The sequence below is a fragment of the Phoenix dactylifera genome, chromosome 10 (assembly GCF_051530095.1).
Source record: "Phoenix dactylifera cultivar Ajwa chromosome 10, Ajwa_hap1_PhDact_Kaust_v1.1, whole genome shotgun sequence".
NCBI classification, from domain to species: Eukaryota; Viridiplantae; Streptophyta; class Magnoliopsida; order Arecales; family Arecaceae; genus Phoenix; species Phoenix dactylifera.
Window position 1 is genome coordinate 26,270,731 of NC_143199.1, and position 15,899 is coordinate 26,286,629.

Genomic DNA, 15,899 nt, shown 5'->3' on the forward strand with positions numbered 1-15,899 from the left:
TGGTGGATCTTGAGTACTTATACAGGATTAAGGAATCTAAATAATACCTTCCAATTAGTCTTTTTGAGTGGGGTTCTGAGTTGCGACAAAATAGTATCAAAGCGGATCCGGCCTATGGTTATATAGAATAGGGAATACTGTAGCATGGGTCCATCAGGGTTGGCCACCGGCCTATCATGGCTTCTGTGATTAGATTTAAATGGATATAAATTCTTAGTCTAGCAAGGACAAAATAAGAGAAAATATCAAAATCTTCCCCTCAAAATAAGTTCTAACTCTTCTCTATTCTCAATGAAGGTGCGTGCCGATCAAAAATTAAAATTATATTTATCAAAAATATAAAGATTATTACTATCCATACTTCTCTCATGCACCATACATGCCGAATGCTAATGTTGAAGTATGGTGGGTGAGTTAGGCTGGACTAAATCATTGTGCAAGCCAAGCGAAACTTATCAATGTTGCACATCGAGTGAAACTATATCTCTAAATTAAGTTTGTCGGAACTTGTATTTATTTATTTTTTCACCAGAATATCTATGATTGATTTTGCCAAGATTATACAATCCTTTTTTTTTATTAAGAAACAAATCCAAATCCAAATCATTTTGAAGTTAATCAAGATGTGTGATCATACCAACTCTAGAACACCAGATCCCATCAAAACTTTTAAATCCAGTCATTTTTAAGTTAATCAAGTTGGGTTATTAGAAATCACTTAATTCTGTAACTAATTCTGTAACTAATTCTGTAGTCTACTAGGTTGCATGATTCCTATTTCCTGAATAATTTTCTGTCTTTCACTTGATATTTAGTTATAAAACGGTTACATCACTATCACTTGATTATATGTGCAAGTATATCAATGAAAAAAGAAATATTTTCCTAATGTCCACTATTCTACTTGAGTAAAACTTGTGATATATAAACGACAAACACATTGTAACCAATCTGTCCAACGTTAGAAATTAAGAGCTCGTTTGGTTCGCAGAAAAATAAGGAGGAAAAGTGTGGTCAACGGAAAAAAAATAAAATGCCTCTTGTTTGGTTGGAGTTTTCAAAGGAGAGAGATAGAAAAATTGTATTCCCATGGGAATACGATTCCCACATTTCATGGGAATATGATTCCCACATTTCATGGGAAAGTCTTTTCCATGAGAAACATGGAAAAATTACTTTCCCATGAGGCGGGAATCACTCCATCTTTATTTTTTCCAAAAACGGCCCTTCAGCATTAAATAGGCATTAAAGACCTAACTTTTATTAAGGGTATTATGGGAATTACACATAACTTTCCCAAGAAAGTGGATGGTCAACCAAACATAAGCACTCTAAAAATTTGTTACTTTTCCATGTTAAACCAAACATGCCAAAAGTACATTCCCAGGCATTCTCTTCCTAGGAATCTTCTTCCCATGAATCATATTTCTAGGGGGAAAATGCTTCTCGCGAACCAAACGAGCCCTAATATCATATACTAATTTAAGCCTATAAACACTACTAAAGTAGCCTACATTATGCATTGAGAGTATATTAAACAATTTGTTTTACACGTTTATGGGATATTCCAAAAGGAATATATGTTAGTCTTTTAAATCTAATTAAAAAGGTTAAACCTTTTTCTTTTCTTTTGTTTGGGGTAGAAAGAAGTTTATGGGCAACAACCCTAATAGGAGAGCTCTAGCTCAAATACTTGTGCCCTCCATACCCCACTGAAGGATGGATTTGGGCCTAAGATTTTTGGGATGCAAATTTTGAATGCAAAACTTTTTGTTACAAAGGCGCATATCCTTGAAATATTATCTAATATATTTGAGGGCACCAACTTGTCTTTGTGGTAAGGTCATTCAATGATTGTATTACAAATCCATGGATACATGCATGAGTATGTGCATGTGTGTATAATCAAATATAAATAATGAGATACAAGAATAAATTAGGTATTATTCTTCATAAAAACACCAAGGATGGCCGATAACCTAAATTAAGTCCGGTTAGCCATACGAACATAAGTAAACAAATACTTCTATTTTAAGTAATCATTGCAAAGAACTTGATCATCTTACCGATCATACTTTAAACAAAATATTTCTAGAACATCCAATATGCATGTAACAACACACTCTAACTTTCATCAAAAGAAAAAAAAAGAAAAAACAATGCAGGCTAACTTGTGCCATTAATCTTATCATGCCAATCATGTGGTCCAACCTAAACCCAAACTTAAGGACCAAGCATCTCTTTTTTTTTTACGTAAATATGAAACTGTCCAGGGGCCTTCATGCAAAGTTCTCCTTTTTATATTACAAATTAGTTCTTTTCAGGCGCTTCCTCTGAAGAGAGCAGTCGCTCCCTCTCCCCTCCCCTTCTTCTTCTCTCTCTCGCCCTGCGCTCCCTCTTGCGGTGGTGGAGATCGGGGGAATGGGAGTAGAGGAGGATCGGCGGCGTCGGAGGACGAGATCGGAGCTCGTATCAGCTTCCGCTTAGGTTTTCTGTGCGTCTTGAATTCGTTTGTGGGGAGGAGATGGGGAGGCGATTAGGGCTCGTGGCGGTGGTGGCGGTGGTGCTTGCGGCAGCGGTGTCGGCGGCGGAGGGGAAGAGGCGGCGACACGCGTATGCGGCGATGATGTACATGGGAACGCCGAGGGACTACGAGTTCTACGTGGCGACGCGGGTGATGATGCGATCTCTGGTCACGCTTCGCGTCGACGCCGACCTCGTCGTCATCGCCTCCTCCGACGTCCCCATCCCATGGACTCGATCCCTGTACGCAATCCCATCCCCTTATTCCCACCGCTCTTTATTCTTATCCCGCTTATTCTCTCGCTTTGGGATTTTTTTACGGTTTTTTGTTCTTAAGGTGAGGTTGCGTCGATTTGGAATTTTATTCGAGATTAGTTGTGATCGGACGGCTGAGATCACGTGGACTCTTCGGTTTCGTACAGATTAATTTTGCCTTCTTAAAATCTCGAGCTTTAAAGGTTGTTTATTTGAAGCCTTTGGATTCCAGTAATCCACGAAATCGCCACTGTGCGTTGTTTTTCAGTGTCTTGGGAATTAAATGACTGGCGTAGTGATTTCGTAATTCTGGTGGTTGTAGTGGGGACAAAGTTTTGGAACTTCTTTTTAAATTTTTTAAAATATGGGGTTATTTTGCCGTGGCTTAAAATCCACGCGGCGTTTTACTCGTGAGTCCAAAGATTTTGACTTCAGGTTTTGTTTCTCCTTTCTGGAAACCGACAAGGATATGCTGCTATTTTGCGGCTCTGAATATACCCCTGGTTTTCTCCAAATTAACGGAAATGCCCTTTCACGAAATATGATGCAACTGGGTGGATAAATCCCCTGTTTGCGTGATAATAATTGGGTCTAATCTTACCGGTGATCATTTGATTTGGGCTTGAACCCAAAAATCTTAATTGTTTGAAATTTACAGCGTCCATAGATTATATGGGATATGAGCCGAATTAGTATAATTCCTTGACATAACCAAACATGTTGCAAATTTAATTAATTGTCTCTTGTGGTGTTAATGATGATTTATGCACAGTTTTTAATTAATTCTATGTGGGTTGTTGACAATTGATAACCCGTGCATGTTTTTTGTTTGTTTTTTTACTAACAAGCTAATAATTATACAATTAATTGTTATATTCTATTATATACATTTACCTCAGGATATATATTTATGCCAACAATTGGTGGCTTAGTTGGTTGGCACATCACTTCTAAAAGCTTGCCCTTCAGAAGATCCATGGTTCAAAACAACTAAACAAACCCATGTTGGTCTAACCAACAAAACTCGATCTTACAGAATATATAAAAAATCCCTACTCAACTTCATTACAGATATGTTACATGCTTAAAATATATGTGTTACTTCACCACTGTGTTTTTGATCAGTGCAACTTATAATTAGTATTAATTCTTATTAATATTGTAAGATGAGAAGATAATTCTTATTATCCATGACTCAGAATTTTCAGAATCAGATTCAGAATTACTGTTTTAAGTTCCATTTGGATCTGATTTGTTACTGATCTATATTAACAGGAAAGAGGATGGTGTGAAAGTGGTTACGGTGGAGAACTTGAAAAATCCATATGAGAAGCAGGACAACTTCAATTCCAGGTTTAAGTTGACACTGAACAAGCTTTATGCATGGAGCCTAGTGGCGTATGACCGGGTTGTCATGCTCGACTCCGACAACCTCTTCCTTCAAAGAACCGATGAGCTCTTCCAGTGTGGTCAGTTCTGTGCTGTCTTCATCAACCCCTGCATCTTCCACACAGGGCTCTTTGTTCTTCAGGTGCAATGTTCCCTTGCCACTTGCTTGCTTTCCAGTATGTTCTATCGAAGAACTTTAAAGTTCGCTGCCCTTTGAATGGATTTTGGATTGTCAGAAATAGAGCTATTTGGATGTTCTCTTGTGGTTGGATTATACTGTTACGTGCTGCGTCTTTGCTTTTCTTTTTGTTTTTCTTTGAATGGATAAGAGGGAGGGCGATCATTCCCCACAATTTTTTGAAGAAAGCTTATATATAGTATAAGAGAGGAGAAAGGAAAACGCATTAAGAAAGAACTACAACAGAAGCAAACTTAAGAAAAGGACTCAGGTCTCTGAAGGCTTTGCAAGCTGCAAGACACACTGTGAGACCAGCTGGTGGCCTGCCTGAGCTTTGGCAACACAAAGGTTACCCCAAAGATGAAATGATTGAAGCAGCTTGTTCAGTGATAATGGTAGATATGTTCTGCAGAAACATGCGAGCATTTCTTTTTGTACAAACATTCCAGAGCATTTCTTTTTCTACAAACATTCCAATACAATGTTGTGTTGCATCTTGTTAATAACTCGAAAATTAATACCTCATCTGTGAGGACCCATGCAGGCGTGTGTTTAGTCCCACGTTGATTATTCGCTGGAAAGATCTTGGGTACTTATATAGGATCAAGAAACCCAAATAATATCTTCCAGCTAGCCATTTTGGATGAGGTCCTAAATTGTTACATCATTCTTCATGCATTCATCTACCTAAAGAGACCATTACCTTTGCACTCTTTGACATCTTTCAATTCCTTTTGTTGGAGTCTTATTCAAGGTCCTCAGCATGGATTTAGAATTTGACCTTTGATTGTAATAACTCTCAAGATTGATTCCTAAAACCACATAACTTTCAGATTTGATCCCAAAATTACAAGGAAACCCATTCAGTTCTACTTTGTTGCAATAGCATGGGCCCTTGCAATAAAGTTTTTTGTTTTCTAAGATTCTCATGCTAATTAATAAATTGATGGTTTCTGCTTTTCATAATAAAAACTTTCCAGTCCATTTAGTTTTGTTTCCCTGGACAATTGGTTTCCTGCATATGTCAATATTGTGCTCACACCTTCTATGGACTTCGTGCCCTGCATGTTCCGTTGAGAAACTAATTTGTGCTGCTTTGAATTCTCTGATACAATTTATTCTATTGGAGCTGCAGCCTTCAATGGAGGTCTTCAGAAGCATGCTTCATGACTTAGAAACTGGACGAGAAAATCCAGATGGTGCAGATCAGGGCTTCCTCACCAGCTACTTCCCAGATTTGCTTGACCGTCCAATGTTTCATCCACCTTCCAATGGTTCCAAGCTAGATGGCATGTATCGCCTTCCTTTGGGATACCAGATGGATGCTTCCTACTACTGTAATTACCATAACCTAGCCTTCTTGTTTTCTCCCATTACCTGATAATATATGTCACAGAGACAATCCTTTGGGCTTTTTACTGCTACAGATCTCAAGCTTCGTTGGAGCATACCATGTGGACCAAACAGTGTAATTACTTTCCCTAGTGCACCATGGTTGAAGCCATGGTATTGGTGGTCTTGGCCAGTCCTGCCTTTAGGCTTTTCTTGGCACGAGCAACGTCGAAAAACTCTTGGGTAAGTCACAAGCCTCATGATCCTGCAAACTGTCAAGATTTCATGGACATGTACATTATAGGCTATCACTGGTTGTGATTCTGGTTTTCGAAAAGACGCATGTAATGTGATTAGGAAGGGAACATGACCAGATTGCTAGCTAAAACATGCACCATGCTTTATGGAGCTTGAAACCTAACATTATGTTCTGGTTTTCCTTCACATATATGTGAACAGGTACAGTTTAGAGTTGCCAGTGATACTGATCCAGTCTGTACTGTATCTTGGGGTCATGGCAGTTACCCAGATGACCCGGCCCAGCTTGTTGAAGCTGTGTTACAACCGGCGAGCTGAGAAGAGGAGCTTCACCTTCTCACACACCATGATCAAGGTGGCTGCTTTATGGTCCATATTAGCAGCATACACCATTCCCTTCTTCCTGATCCCTCGTGCCGTGCACCCGTTTCTAGGCTGGTCTCTCTACTTGTTTGGCTCATCAGCTCTAGCTTCTATAGTAATCAATCTCTTCATGCTCCCACCAGTCCCTGTCCTTGCACCCTGGGTGGGGATCTTTGGTGCTCTATTTGTTATGGCATTCCCTTGGTATTCTGATGGTATTGTCAGGGCCTTGTCATTGTTTGCCTACGCCTTCTGCTGTGCCCCAGTTGTTTGGGGTTCGTTGATGAGGGTGTTGGGCTCCTTGCAGGTCCTGTTTGAAAGGGAGGCCTTCTTTCCAAAGCTAGGAGAGCCGTCATGGCCCCCACGATTCAGCAAGCTCTATTAAGAGAGATGAGTTATTATCCATGACATGAAGGGATCTGATCGACTAATCTTATTCATGATCTTATTCGTGCTAACAATTTTGGCCATTCTTGTGCATCAGCTGTGCATTTGTGAATTGTTGTATTGTTGTATTAGTGCTGCCAGATAGCAGGGCACGTAGGAGGGGAATTATTTACATTTTATTCATTTATTTCCCCTGTTGATCGGTTGACTTTGGAGTAGGTTGTTGGATTGATCTAGTAAATATCTGCTGTAAATTAGCATTTTTCTATTGTATGTTGCTTTTTTTGATAAATATTATTTAGGATCTTTTTCAAAAAAAAAAAAAAAAGCTAGAACGTATTATTTAGATTTTTTTTTCTTATATCAAAAATTAAATATATATTTTAATTAAAAAAATCTAAAAATATTATTTAGATGCATAACCAATGTAGAACTAAATACATATATCAAAAAAAAAATTGAAAGTTATTATTTAGCCTTCTTGTTCAAGCCAAAGATCTGCATTCAATCAAATTTAATCATAAATACTATAATTAGCTTAACACATCTTTATTATAATATTTTCCACTTTAGATAATTGTAGACTAGATTTATTTTGATACCATTTGCAGCAACCCAAAATTTTACTCAAAGAGCAGCGACCCAAAATTTTACTCAAAAAGACTTAACAGATGATATTATAAAATTATTTATTTATTTTTATTCTATATAAGTATCTAAAATCTCTCATAACCAAACGCACACTTGTATTAGGGCTCATAGGTTTAGGTCTAATTTGAGTTCATGGATTAGTTGTCAGGCCAAGTTAATTGTTTTAGGACTCGGCATTTCATTCATCAGCATGATATTGGATCCATCATCTACTTGTCCTGACCCGCCTGCTACCACCACTATCATCCACAGCACCAGTATGGGACTTCATACTCCAGTTGCATTCGCTGACAACTGAAAGGCTGCTAGTTTCAGCATCATGCATGATCATGCAAATTCTTCAGCTAGACTCATGATAACTTGGGTGATATGGTGCATGGTCTCGGTGGACCTTGTAGACTACAATCTTCGGTACGTCATCTAATAATATTTAGACATTGCATTCTAGATATTCCTCCTTACACTGGACAGCTACAAAAGTTGTATTATTACAGCAGAACCCTGAGAACAGAGGATTAATGCTGTGTTCTTGACACATACTATCTCATTCATTAGATGTTATGATGCAGTTCCAGGCGGCAGCAATGGCTCGTACCCCATAATGCTGGGAATAGGGTTCAAGCTTTAATCAGGGGCTGGGACTCCAAGTCGAAGCAGAGATCTTCCCTTTCCATATGTGAAGGAACTCCATTTGCAAGTAAAATTCAAGGGCTCCTTGAAAATAGTAAAGATGAACCAGAGAAGTGCTGCATTTTTTTTTTTGGATAGAGGAAGTGCTGCTCTAGCTGGTTTCAGATACATGCGTCCCATGCCGCTTGAAAAATTCGCGAAACCCATATGCACTTAGGTCATAGTTAAACTGCAAATAAAATGAAAGGGGAAAAAAAAATTACCAACAGAACTGAGAAAAGCAGATATCCTATAACATTTCCCTACACAAAGCATGAATGATCCTTTTTCCATCAACCTACATCCAGCTCTACAGTAGATCTGGGCTCAATTCATACCACATCAACAACAAAAGGACAGATACCAAACTCCTACAAGGTCAAGTACAGATCTGGCAGAAGAATTGGAAAACTTGCTCATAATGGACCCAAGTAGACATCCTAGTTCAAGAATGCGAGCGTAACCAATTAGGTAAAATTCCAACTTAGAGGACCCTGGGCCCCAAGTATATGGACCCTTTGATACGGTACTTGAAATAATGAAAATAACCAAATCAACAAGGAAGTCCCCTGAATATTCTCGGATAGGAAAACTATTGAGAACCCGAGTTCGTGAGCTATATTAGCTCGAGTACTGTAGCTCATGTGAAAGACCTTAATAATCACCACTAGGCAGGGAAGAAATCTACTGCCCACCAACAAGCACATATGATGACTTGTAGGTCTCTAGAACATCAAATGGGTACTATGCTAGGTATTATTATGAAGTAGGTTCCTGAAAGTATAACCAACCATAAGTGCAGGAATAAACCAATATATCAGACACGAAGGGTCTGCAATTTTATTTTCTGGACTAAATGCATTTGTTACGAGGTCTCAGGAAAATATCATTTTCATGTTAAACATCAATATAAAGATGAGAAGGTAAGGCAAGATCACAAACTTACAGGCAACACTTTGACTGAGTATTTTTTTATATTGGGATCCACCAATTTTCCTTGGTCAGCTGCCTGATCAATGGTAAGAAAGTGAGAAGATAAACAGATGATGACAGAATTATGAAAGCATAAATCTCATCATCCAACCAAAACAAGCTGTCTGAGCAAGGCAACAAAAAGAAAAGGTAAATAAAACTTGAATGACATTATCTGACCAAACTGTGCTACATTATAGTTGGAACTAATTCAAGAAATGAAAGAAGACCTGGGCACTAACAGTTGCACCCCTCCACTCAATGGGGGAGGTTCTGGGCTGGTCTTGTGTGGTGCATTAACCAAGGATTTGAACCTAGATAATCTACTTTTACCTAGGTATTTGAACCTAGGTAATTAACCCCATCCCCCCCCCCCCCCCAAAAAAAAAAAGAAAAGCAAAAGCAAAGATAATATATTTATAAAATTAGACCTAGTCGCTAGAAGCAAGCAAAACATCAGACATATTTATAAGAAAATCTCTAGTACTCGTACCCTGGTCTATCTAACACAGGAAATATGCTTACAGGTCAATAGGCCTGGATTATCAAAGAATGGGAGAAGCATCTATATTTTCCTCAGTAATTACACCAGATCAAAACCAAAAGAACAAAAACTGAGTAAAACAAAGGCTACCTGCTCTGGGCTGTGATATATTTCAATGAACGGATACTCTTTCCTTTGCCTTGCAATGCAAAATCCTGGATATTTGGGGCACTCAACCTAGATGGACCACGGAAAGAAATGGTAAGTAATAAACTACTATTTTATAACCAACCATGGAACGAAATGCTACAAAACTTGAAAAGAAGATACTAAAATACACTAAGGACACTTATCAAAACTACCAAGTAAATTAGCCACTATTTCATAACTCATTCATAAATCTAAGCTGTTTGGCAGGCGAACCGTAGAAGAGTACTAAAGCATGTCAAACTAAGGAAAATTCCTGACAAACACAATATATTTGATCAAGCGAACCAAAACGAAGTCTAGCAATTGTGGTCAGCCACCAGGACAAGATATGAATGAATTAGACACACATCAACCACCAGGGCACTTATCAAATTCTTGGTTGCAACTTCTAGATATTGGGGGAGCATTGCAATAAAACAATGAGTTAAGCCCACCATAGTGATGTTAAAAACCAGTTTTGCTGTTTTCTCATCTTAATCAATAATACAGGTACTAAATTACCCTTGTAAAATGTCAAGTTTCATGAACCCTAGAGTTAATTTTGAGATCCCTATCTCCATCTTTCCCTCTTTCAGAATTGACATATCCAATTTCACAAAACACATGATGGATCCAAACAAAATCTAGACTTAGGGGAAAAGAGAGATGTAGTTTTCAATCTGAACCTAAGCCAGCAGGCTCTCATCAAACATAAGCATGAGAGAACCATGTACTGGAGGCCAACTTCTACAACCCACCACATCAAACCAATATCTTCAGCAAGAAATCTCCTCTTTTTTCTGCCAATCAGCATCACCAAACAAGCCATTTTTTTATTTGCACTGCCAAAGCCCACTTCACAATGCAATGCATCTATCAGTTGAAAAATTTTAACGTCAAATTTCACTTGTCATTATATATTTAAAAAACCTCCCCTTTCAACTTGCCCACATTATCATAACCATAGGGAAGCAGAAACAGCCAAAGTCAACATCATTTGTTGCAATAAAGGAGAGAAAACTAAGATAAATTAAGTTAATCTGGAAGTTGAAAGAGCACAAGAAAACTAAAGAATCTAATAACTCGCACCACATTATATAGAAAGGGAATAGTTAAGAGGCATTCAACATTCTAAATTTCACGGATACAAAGGGTGCCTGACTTAACAGAAAATGTATAAGCATTGCCTATGAAGAGCCCAAGTTTTGAAAGTAAACCAATACCTAAAAGATGAATGAACTGACTACAATAATGTAGCACACCAAACACTATAATCCTCACAGACCCGCAATCTGGACCAGATTAACTTTCTCCATTGAGACTTCAATGCTACTAGGGATGTCAACTAACAAAACCACCTACCTCCAGCTTATTTGGCCAAAACTTTGGGACCATAGAACATGCCTTTAACCCAGTCTAAGCAATGTTGATCAGAGATAATACAACTGAACAACTGATGGATGGTATATTGTTAAGCATCTGAGAAATTTCACATTCGTGAACAGGAAATTACATGTATTGAAGTGTTTGGAATGCAAGAAATGAAAGAATATCATAAACTGCCTGAAAGCATAAACTCCCATTATGTCTTGATATTCCTAAACAAAAAACAAAGATCTTGATACATAAATGCAGCCAAGCAAAAAAGCAGCACTGGCTAAGTTAGGTAATCGGTGGAAATGAAGTATCAAAAAAACAGCATTATGATATAGGATAATATTAATATTCCCAACGAGCAAGCTATAAAGAAGAATAATATTGATATTCCTCAATGAGCAAGCTATAAAAAATGTCTAAAAGTAACATATGCAGAACTTGCTAGATAGTAGTCTTACACGCATGAATTTTATATGGGGATAAAACTCAGCAGCGGCCTCCTCCAATACTCTATCGAGATGCTTTGTATAGGGAACCCTACAATAAAATATGTAAAATATGCATCAAGCTACAAAAATAAGTCATATAGTATGCCAATGCATGCATGCAGTACTACAATTTCCTGCATTTACTGGATTTGCACACCAACCCAATGAATTGATTACCTCCAAATCCTTATGTTCATAATACAGTTACTCTTTTGATTGAACATCAAGGGAAAATGACATATCCAATTGATGCAATTTTCTTATCATGTCATAGGCCAGTCCAAAACCCTCCTATCAAGAATTAGTTTCCAGTGGAGCATTAATTAAGGATTTAGTTTAGATGCTGGTGGAAAAACTGGATATAGACTCACAGAGAGGGAGGAGGATCATTCTTTTTTCCCTTTTCTTTTGAATCCAGTAGTAATCTCAAGATAAACTAAATAATTAACATATACAAAATAACCTTATAGTAAATGCAACAACCACAGGATGGCCTTCATGCAGAAGCTGAACAAACTGACGCTCTGAGGTAAAATGGATAACCCGCGAAGGTCCAATATCCTTTGGATATCCAGTGTAATACCTAATATTCATCAAGATTCAGAACAACATTAGAATAAAATTAATGTATAACACTAATTAAATACATCTGACAAATGGTCAACTATGTAGTAAGCAGCATGCATAAAGGCATAAACTTCAACGAGTGCCAAACACTTAGACTCAATTTGCATCAAATTGTTTATCGGTAAATAATCATTTAACAAGATGCAGTTACATAACCAGATGGTATACAAGATGGTAAAGGGAAAATGAAGAATGCAAAATGCATGTTACCAGGAAGAAAGGCTGACAGCGACCCCGTACCTTTTCTCAATATAAATTCCAAAAAGGTCATTACAGGTTAGAGGATGTCAATTTTTTTAATACAAATTGGACATTTAGAATATTTTATGTCATTGTTGTACTCTGTAATTACTCTTGTTGATGAAAAAAGGAAGATTACAAGATGTGTTCCACCAAAGAGCCTTGCACCAAATAGCATAGTAAATGTTTACATAAAACTATGCGATTGCATTTGCGGTTCAGTGGGCAGAAGGACTAGCTAGTGAACTTGAATTGATAATATATTCATAAAACATGTGAAAACTGGTAGGGAACCTTCCTTGATTGAAAAAAAAAAAAGTTGAATCATATCAATATGATGCACAAAGATTGACCTTTTATATTGAATAACATACTTGAATATATTCAGAAGTTGTCAAACAAGGCGAGACTGAAATAACAGTTAAAAGACCGAGTTTGTTTTGGATGTTGGGCTCTTGTATATAAGCAAACAAATTTAGTATAAAGTAACTCAAACAAAGTGCCTAAGGAAGTTTCTAGAGACCCATGGCTAGGTTTACTTTTACGTAAGCTTAACATGCAACAAGATGCCAATTGTGATTAAGAGTTTTTTGCAAGTCCCAAACCAGATGTCAACTGCAAAGAATTTTGGGCATTGAAGGGCAATCCCTGGAATCCAGGAAGACAGCTGATAAGCAGAAACACTAACCTTATTAGTCATCTGGATTAAGCTCATGCAACTGAGCAGAAATCCCCCATGGTCTCCCTAGGCTAGTAAATGCTTTAAACAAAAAGGAAGACAAGAAATGTTGATATCTGCTCCTAACTAACATGGATCCTGACCTCGGATGCTTATTTGTTGGCCGAGCAAAGAAAGTAACGTAAAACTGTCCCCTGCAGCCCACACCCCCCTCCCCCCAACACACACACCTCCACCCACCAAATGAAGCATATATGTTACTGTTCTATGCGCAAACCTGTTAATTCAATATGTTAATTATGATGCCTGTGATACTAGTGTGCACATGTATGTTTATGTTTGATAGGTGGATGCTTATTAATTAATACCAGTAGCTAATCAAATATGATTAGATATTTAAAATGTCGATTTATACACGATTTCCTGACTCTGGTTTTGAATTATGGAATGCTAGTTGTTGTCCACAATCCAAAGAATTAGATATTATGTAAATGAAATTTATAGATAAGCTTGCGTTCTTTATTGAGATCATATTATATAGAAGCAGTCATATTAGCTTACTAGTAATATCGTATATGTTGATATTATAAAGACCTAAAAACCTGACTCTTTCTAACTTGTTTTGGAAATTTGATTGCTGCACATGAAATCAACCTCTATATTTTGATTCTTCCTAGTCAAAGCCACCCACTCCCTATTTAGAATTGTCCATTTGCAGCTGCAAAAGGCACGAACCAGTTTCCAGTAAACAATTCCCAACTCATTTCTATTTTCCTATACTGTCAGACGTTTATGTAAAGGTGATATTTCCTTACAGGACCTTATATTTTAAGATTTTAAACAGTCCACATCACTAAGCATCACTACTAAAGCATCCCCATCATCGGTTTGATTATCACCACTAATAACTAAACAGCAAAAGCAGCAATAAGGAAAAAGAATATATATCGAAATATTGAAAAATCATGAAGCATACACAGTAAGTTATAGAGAAATCAAAAAAAAAAGACCATGCAACTGATGCATAAAAATTCAGCACTATCACCATATCTTAAGAACAACAAACACATTTTCTTATAAAGCAGTTCTAAAAATTCATCATTTAACGAGATAACACCAAGATATGCACAAGAAAAATGGATTCTGGATTCCCTCACTTGCTGGTCGATCGGAGATGGGATAACATCCGATCAAGAAACGACTGCTCCCCCATATATAACAATTGGAATACCAACGTTACCGAAAAAGAGATTTCTCTCCAAACTATCCTGCAAATAAATCACCACACTGTCATGAAGCCTGGAAACAGATTCAAAACAACAAACTGAGGAAAATTGAATGCAACATGACAAGGCAAATCGGTTTCTTTTCCCCTACAATGTAATTTTAGCTGCATCAGGCAATTTACCAATCCCATAGTCATTATAGGAAACTCGGTTTCTTCTTCTCTCTTCTTCTTCTTCTTCTTCTTCTTCTTATTCTTTTTTTTTTTTCTTCCGGCATCCTCTTGCCAGATCTGACCCGCGGGGACCGCAAGGTCCTACCCTCTTCTTCCTCTTCTTCTGTGCTCTTCCTACATCCCGGCCTTTTGCCGGATCCCGGCGATTGCCGGTAGATCTAAAGGAGGAAAAGGCAGAGGAGGGGGTGAGAAGGAGGCGGAAGTCCTTACCTCACTCCGACGAAGTGCTGCGCTCCCGATCGGGGAGGAAGGAAAGATCTGGGGTTTTACTTTTATAGCCCCCCCAACCGTTCCCTTGCCCCGCGGCCGTTCAATGGACTCGCGGCGCTCCAATAGCCACGTTTTGCCTTGGCTTTCGATCCCCTTGTTCCGGTCTTTCCCTTCATATATATATGAATCAAAGCCGGCTGGGCCTGCCGACTTTGGTCTAGGCCGGGCCCGCTGCCCTAATTCTTACATATTTCATCGAAGTTTTTTATTCTAAAAAATTAATTAGGAATTCTTTTCAAATTTATTGTGAACTCGAATTAGGTTTGACATCCAACTTTATATTTTACTCATATGATGACAAATTTGAGTACTATTTAAATACGAATTACACATAGATTTACTCGGCATAAATTGAAATCAAAATGTTTAATCTTTTATCAATTTTAAGAATTTAAATAGAAATTAGAATGGATTAATTGAGAATCCGAATATCGTGGTCAACTAAGTATATTTTCCTTCCAACCCACATGCTTTCTCGCATACTTTTTTTTTTGTGTGCTTCGACTCCATAAGAGATGGTTGAACGGTGGCCGGTCATGCCCAAATTTACTCTGAGATAGGGGACATTTCTCCTCTCTCTCCAAATTATCTTAACTAAGATTTAGCCATTATTTTTGAACTTATTCATATGAGCTAAGAGCTAGTCTAAAATATTTCCAAAAAATCTAAATATAAATTCTTTTTATTTGAGATTCCAATTCCTTGTTGAGATAATTAGGTATTCCATTAAAGTTTAATCTTTTTTTCAAATGCGTGAGGCATGGAGAGATTTGAACATAATAGAAGTGCATAAGGTGCACTTGTTGCTTAGTTTGTACCTGGCTCAATGTGCCGTGCTAGCCTATGGGCTCAAAGAAGATGCCATTTTGGATGCCAGTGTAACATAGGTGCCCCATAGCCACAGGAAGCCTTGGCTGTCCATAAGGAGAGATCAAGATGATGCTCAGGATTTCATGTACATGGAGTGAGAGCCAGCAGATCCCTTGCCTGATGATGAAAACCACGTAGTGCTTCCATCTGTAGGCAAAAAGATGACCACACTAAATGGAACGTTAAACTGCGCAGGTATATACTTTATAAATAAATTCTTATGCTCCTGCTACCTCAAA

General features: G+C 37.8%; 2 protein-coding genes across 6 annotated transcripts; one reads left to right on the forward strand and one right to left on the reverse strand.

Moving 5' to 3' along the window:
• Nucleotides 1–2,326: 2,326 nt before the first annotated feature.
• Nucleotides 2,327–6,953, forward strand: LOC103710708 (putative glucuronosyltransferase PGSIP8). The gene is made up of 5 exons (XM_008796581.6): nucleotides 2,327–2,766; nucleotides 4,054–4,309; nucleotides 5,481–5,682; nucleotides 5,773–5,920; nucleotides 6,137–6,953. The coding sequence occupies exons 1-5, from the start codon at nucleotides 2,525–2,527 to the stop codon at nucleotides 6,681–6,683; spliced, it is 1,395 nt and encodes a 464-aa protein (XP_008794803.3). The 5' UTR covers nucleotides 2,327–2,524; the 3' UTR covers nucleotides 6,684–6,953.
• A 795-nt stretch (nucleotides 6,954–7,748) lies between these two features.
• LOC103710706 (Thioredoxin superfamily protein) lies at nucleotides 7,749–14,889 on the reverse strand. 5 transcript variants are annotated; one of them, XM_008796576.6, is made up of 7 exons: nucleotides 14,731–14,889; nucleotides 14,219–14,329; nucleotides 11,979–12,098; nucleotides 11,486–11,564; nucleotides 9,612–9,698; nucleotides 8,952–9,014; nucleotides 7,749–8,195 (listed from the first exon to the last, which is right to left on the reverse strand). In XM_008796576.6, exons 2-7 carry the CDS (start codon nucleotides 14,272–14,274, stop codon nucleotides 8,118–8,120), a joined length of 483 nt encoding a protein of 160 aa, XP_008794798.2. In that variant the 5' UTR covers nucleotides 14,275–14,329; nucleotides 14,731–14,889; the 3' UTR covers nucleotides 7,749–8,117. The 5 variants fall into 5 exon arrangements, with proteins under 5 accessions (XP_008794798.2, XP_008794801.2, XP_008794800.2 ...); XM_008796579.6 differs by having other exon boundaries at nucleotides 14,219–14,324; nucleotides 14,731–14,872; XM_008796578.6 differs by having other exon boundaries at nucleotides 14,470–14,867.
• Between the last annotated feature and the right edge of the window lie 1,010 nt (nucleotides 14,890–15,899).

Bases quoted from the DNA above. Each gene is read 5' to 3' on its own strand.
- LOC103710708 (XM_008796581.6), top strand. From the start codon at position 2,525: ATGGGGAGGCGATTAGGGCTCGTGGCGGTGGTGGCGGTGGTGCTTGCG. The intron at 4,310-5,480 runs GTGCAATGTTCC...TTGGAGCTGCAG, and splicing joins CAGGGCTCTTTGTTCTTCAG to CCTTCAATGGAGGTCTTCAG. The intron at 5,921-6,136 runs GTAAGTCACAAG...ATATGTGAACAG, and splicing joins CAACGTCGAAAAACTCTTGG to GTACAGTTTAGAGTTGCCAG.
- LOC103710706 (XM_088705685.2), bottom strand. From the start codon at position 14,484: ATGACTATGGGATTGGTAAATTGCCTGATGCAGCTAAAATTACATT. The intron at 14,325-14,438 runs GTAGGGGAAAAG...TTTGCAGGATAG, and splicing joins GATGCAGCTAAAATTACATT to TTTGGAGAGAAATCTCTTTT. The intron at 9,699-11,485 runs GTAAGACTACTA...TGGTCCATCTAG, and splicing joins CCCATATAAAATTCATGCGT to GTTGAGTGCCCCAAATATCC.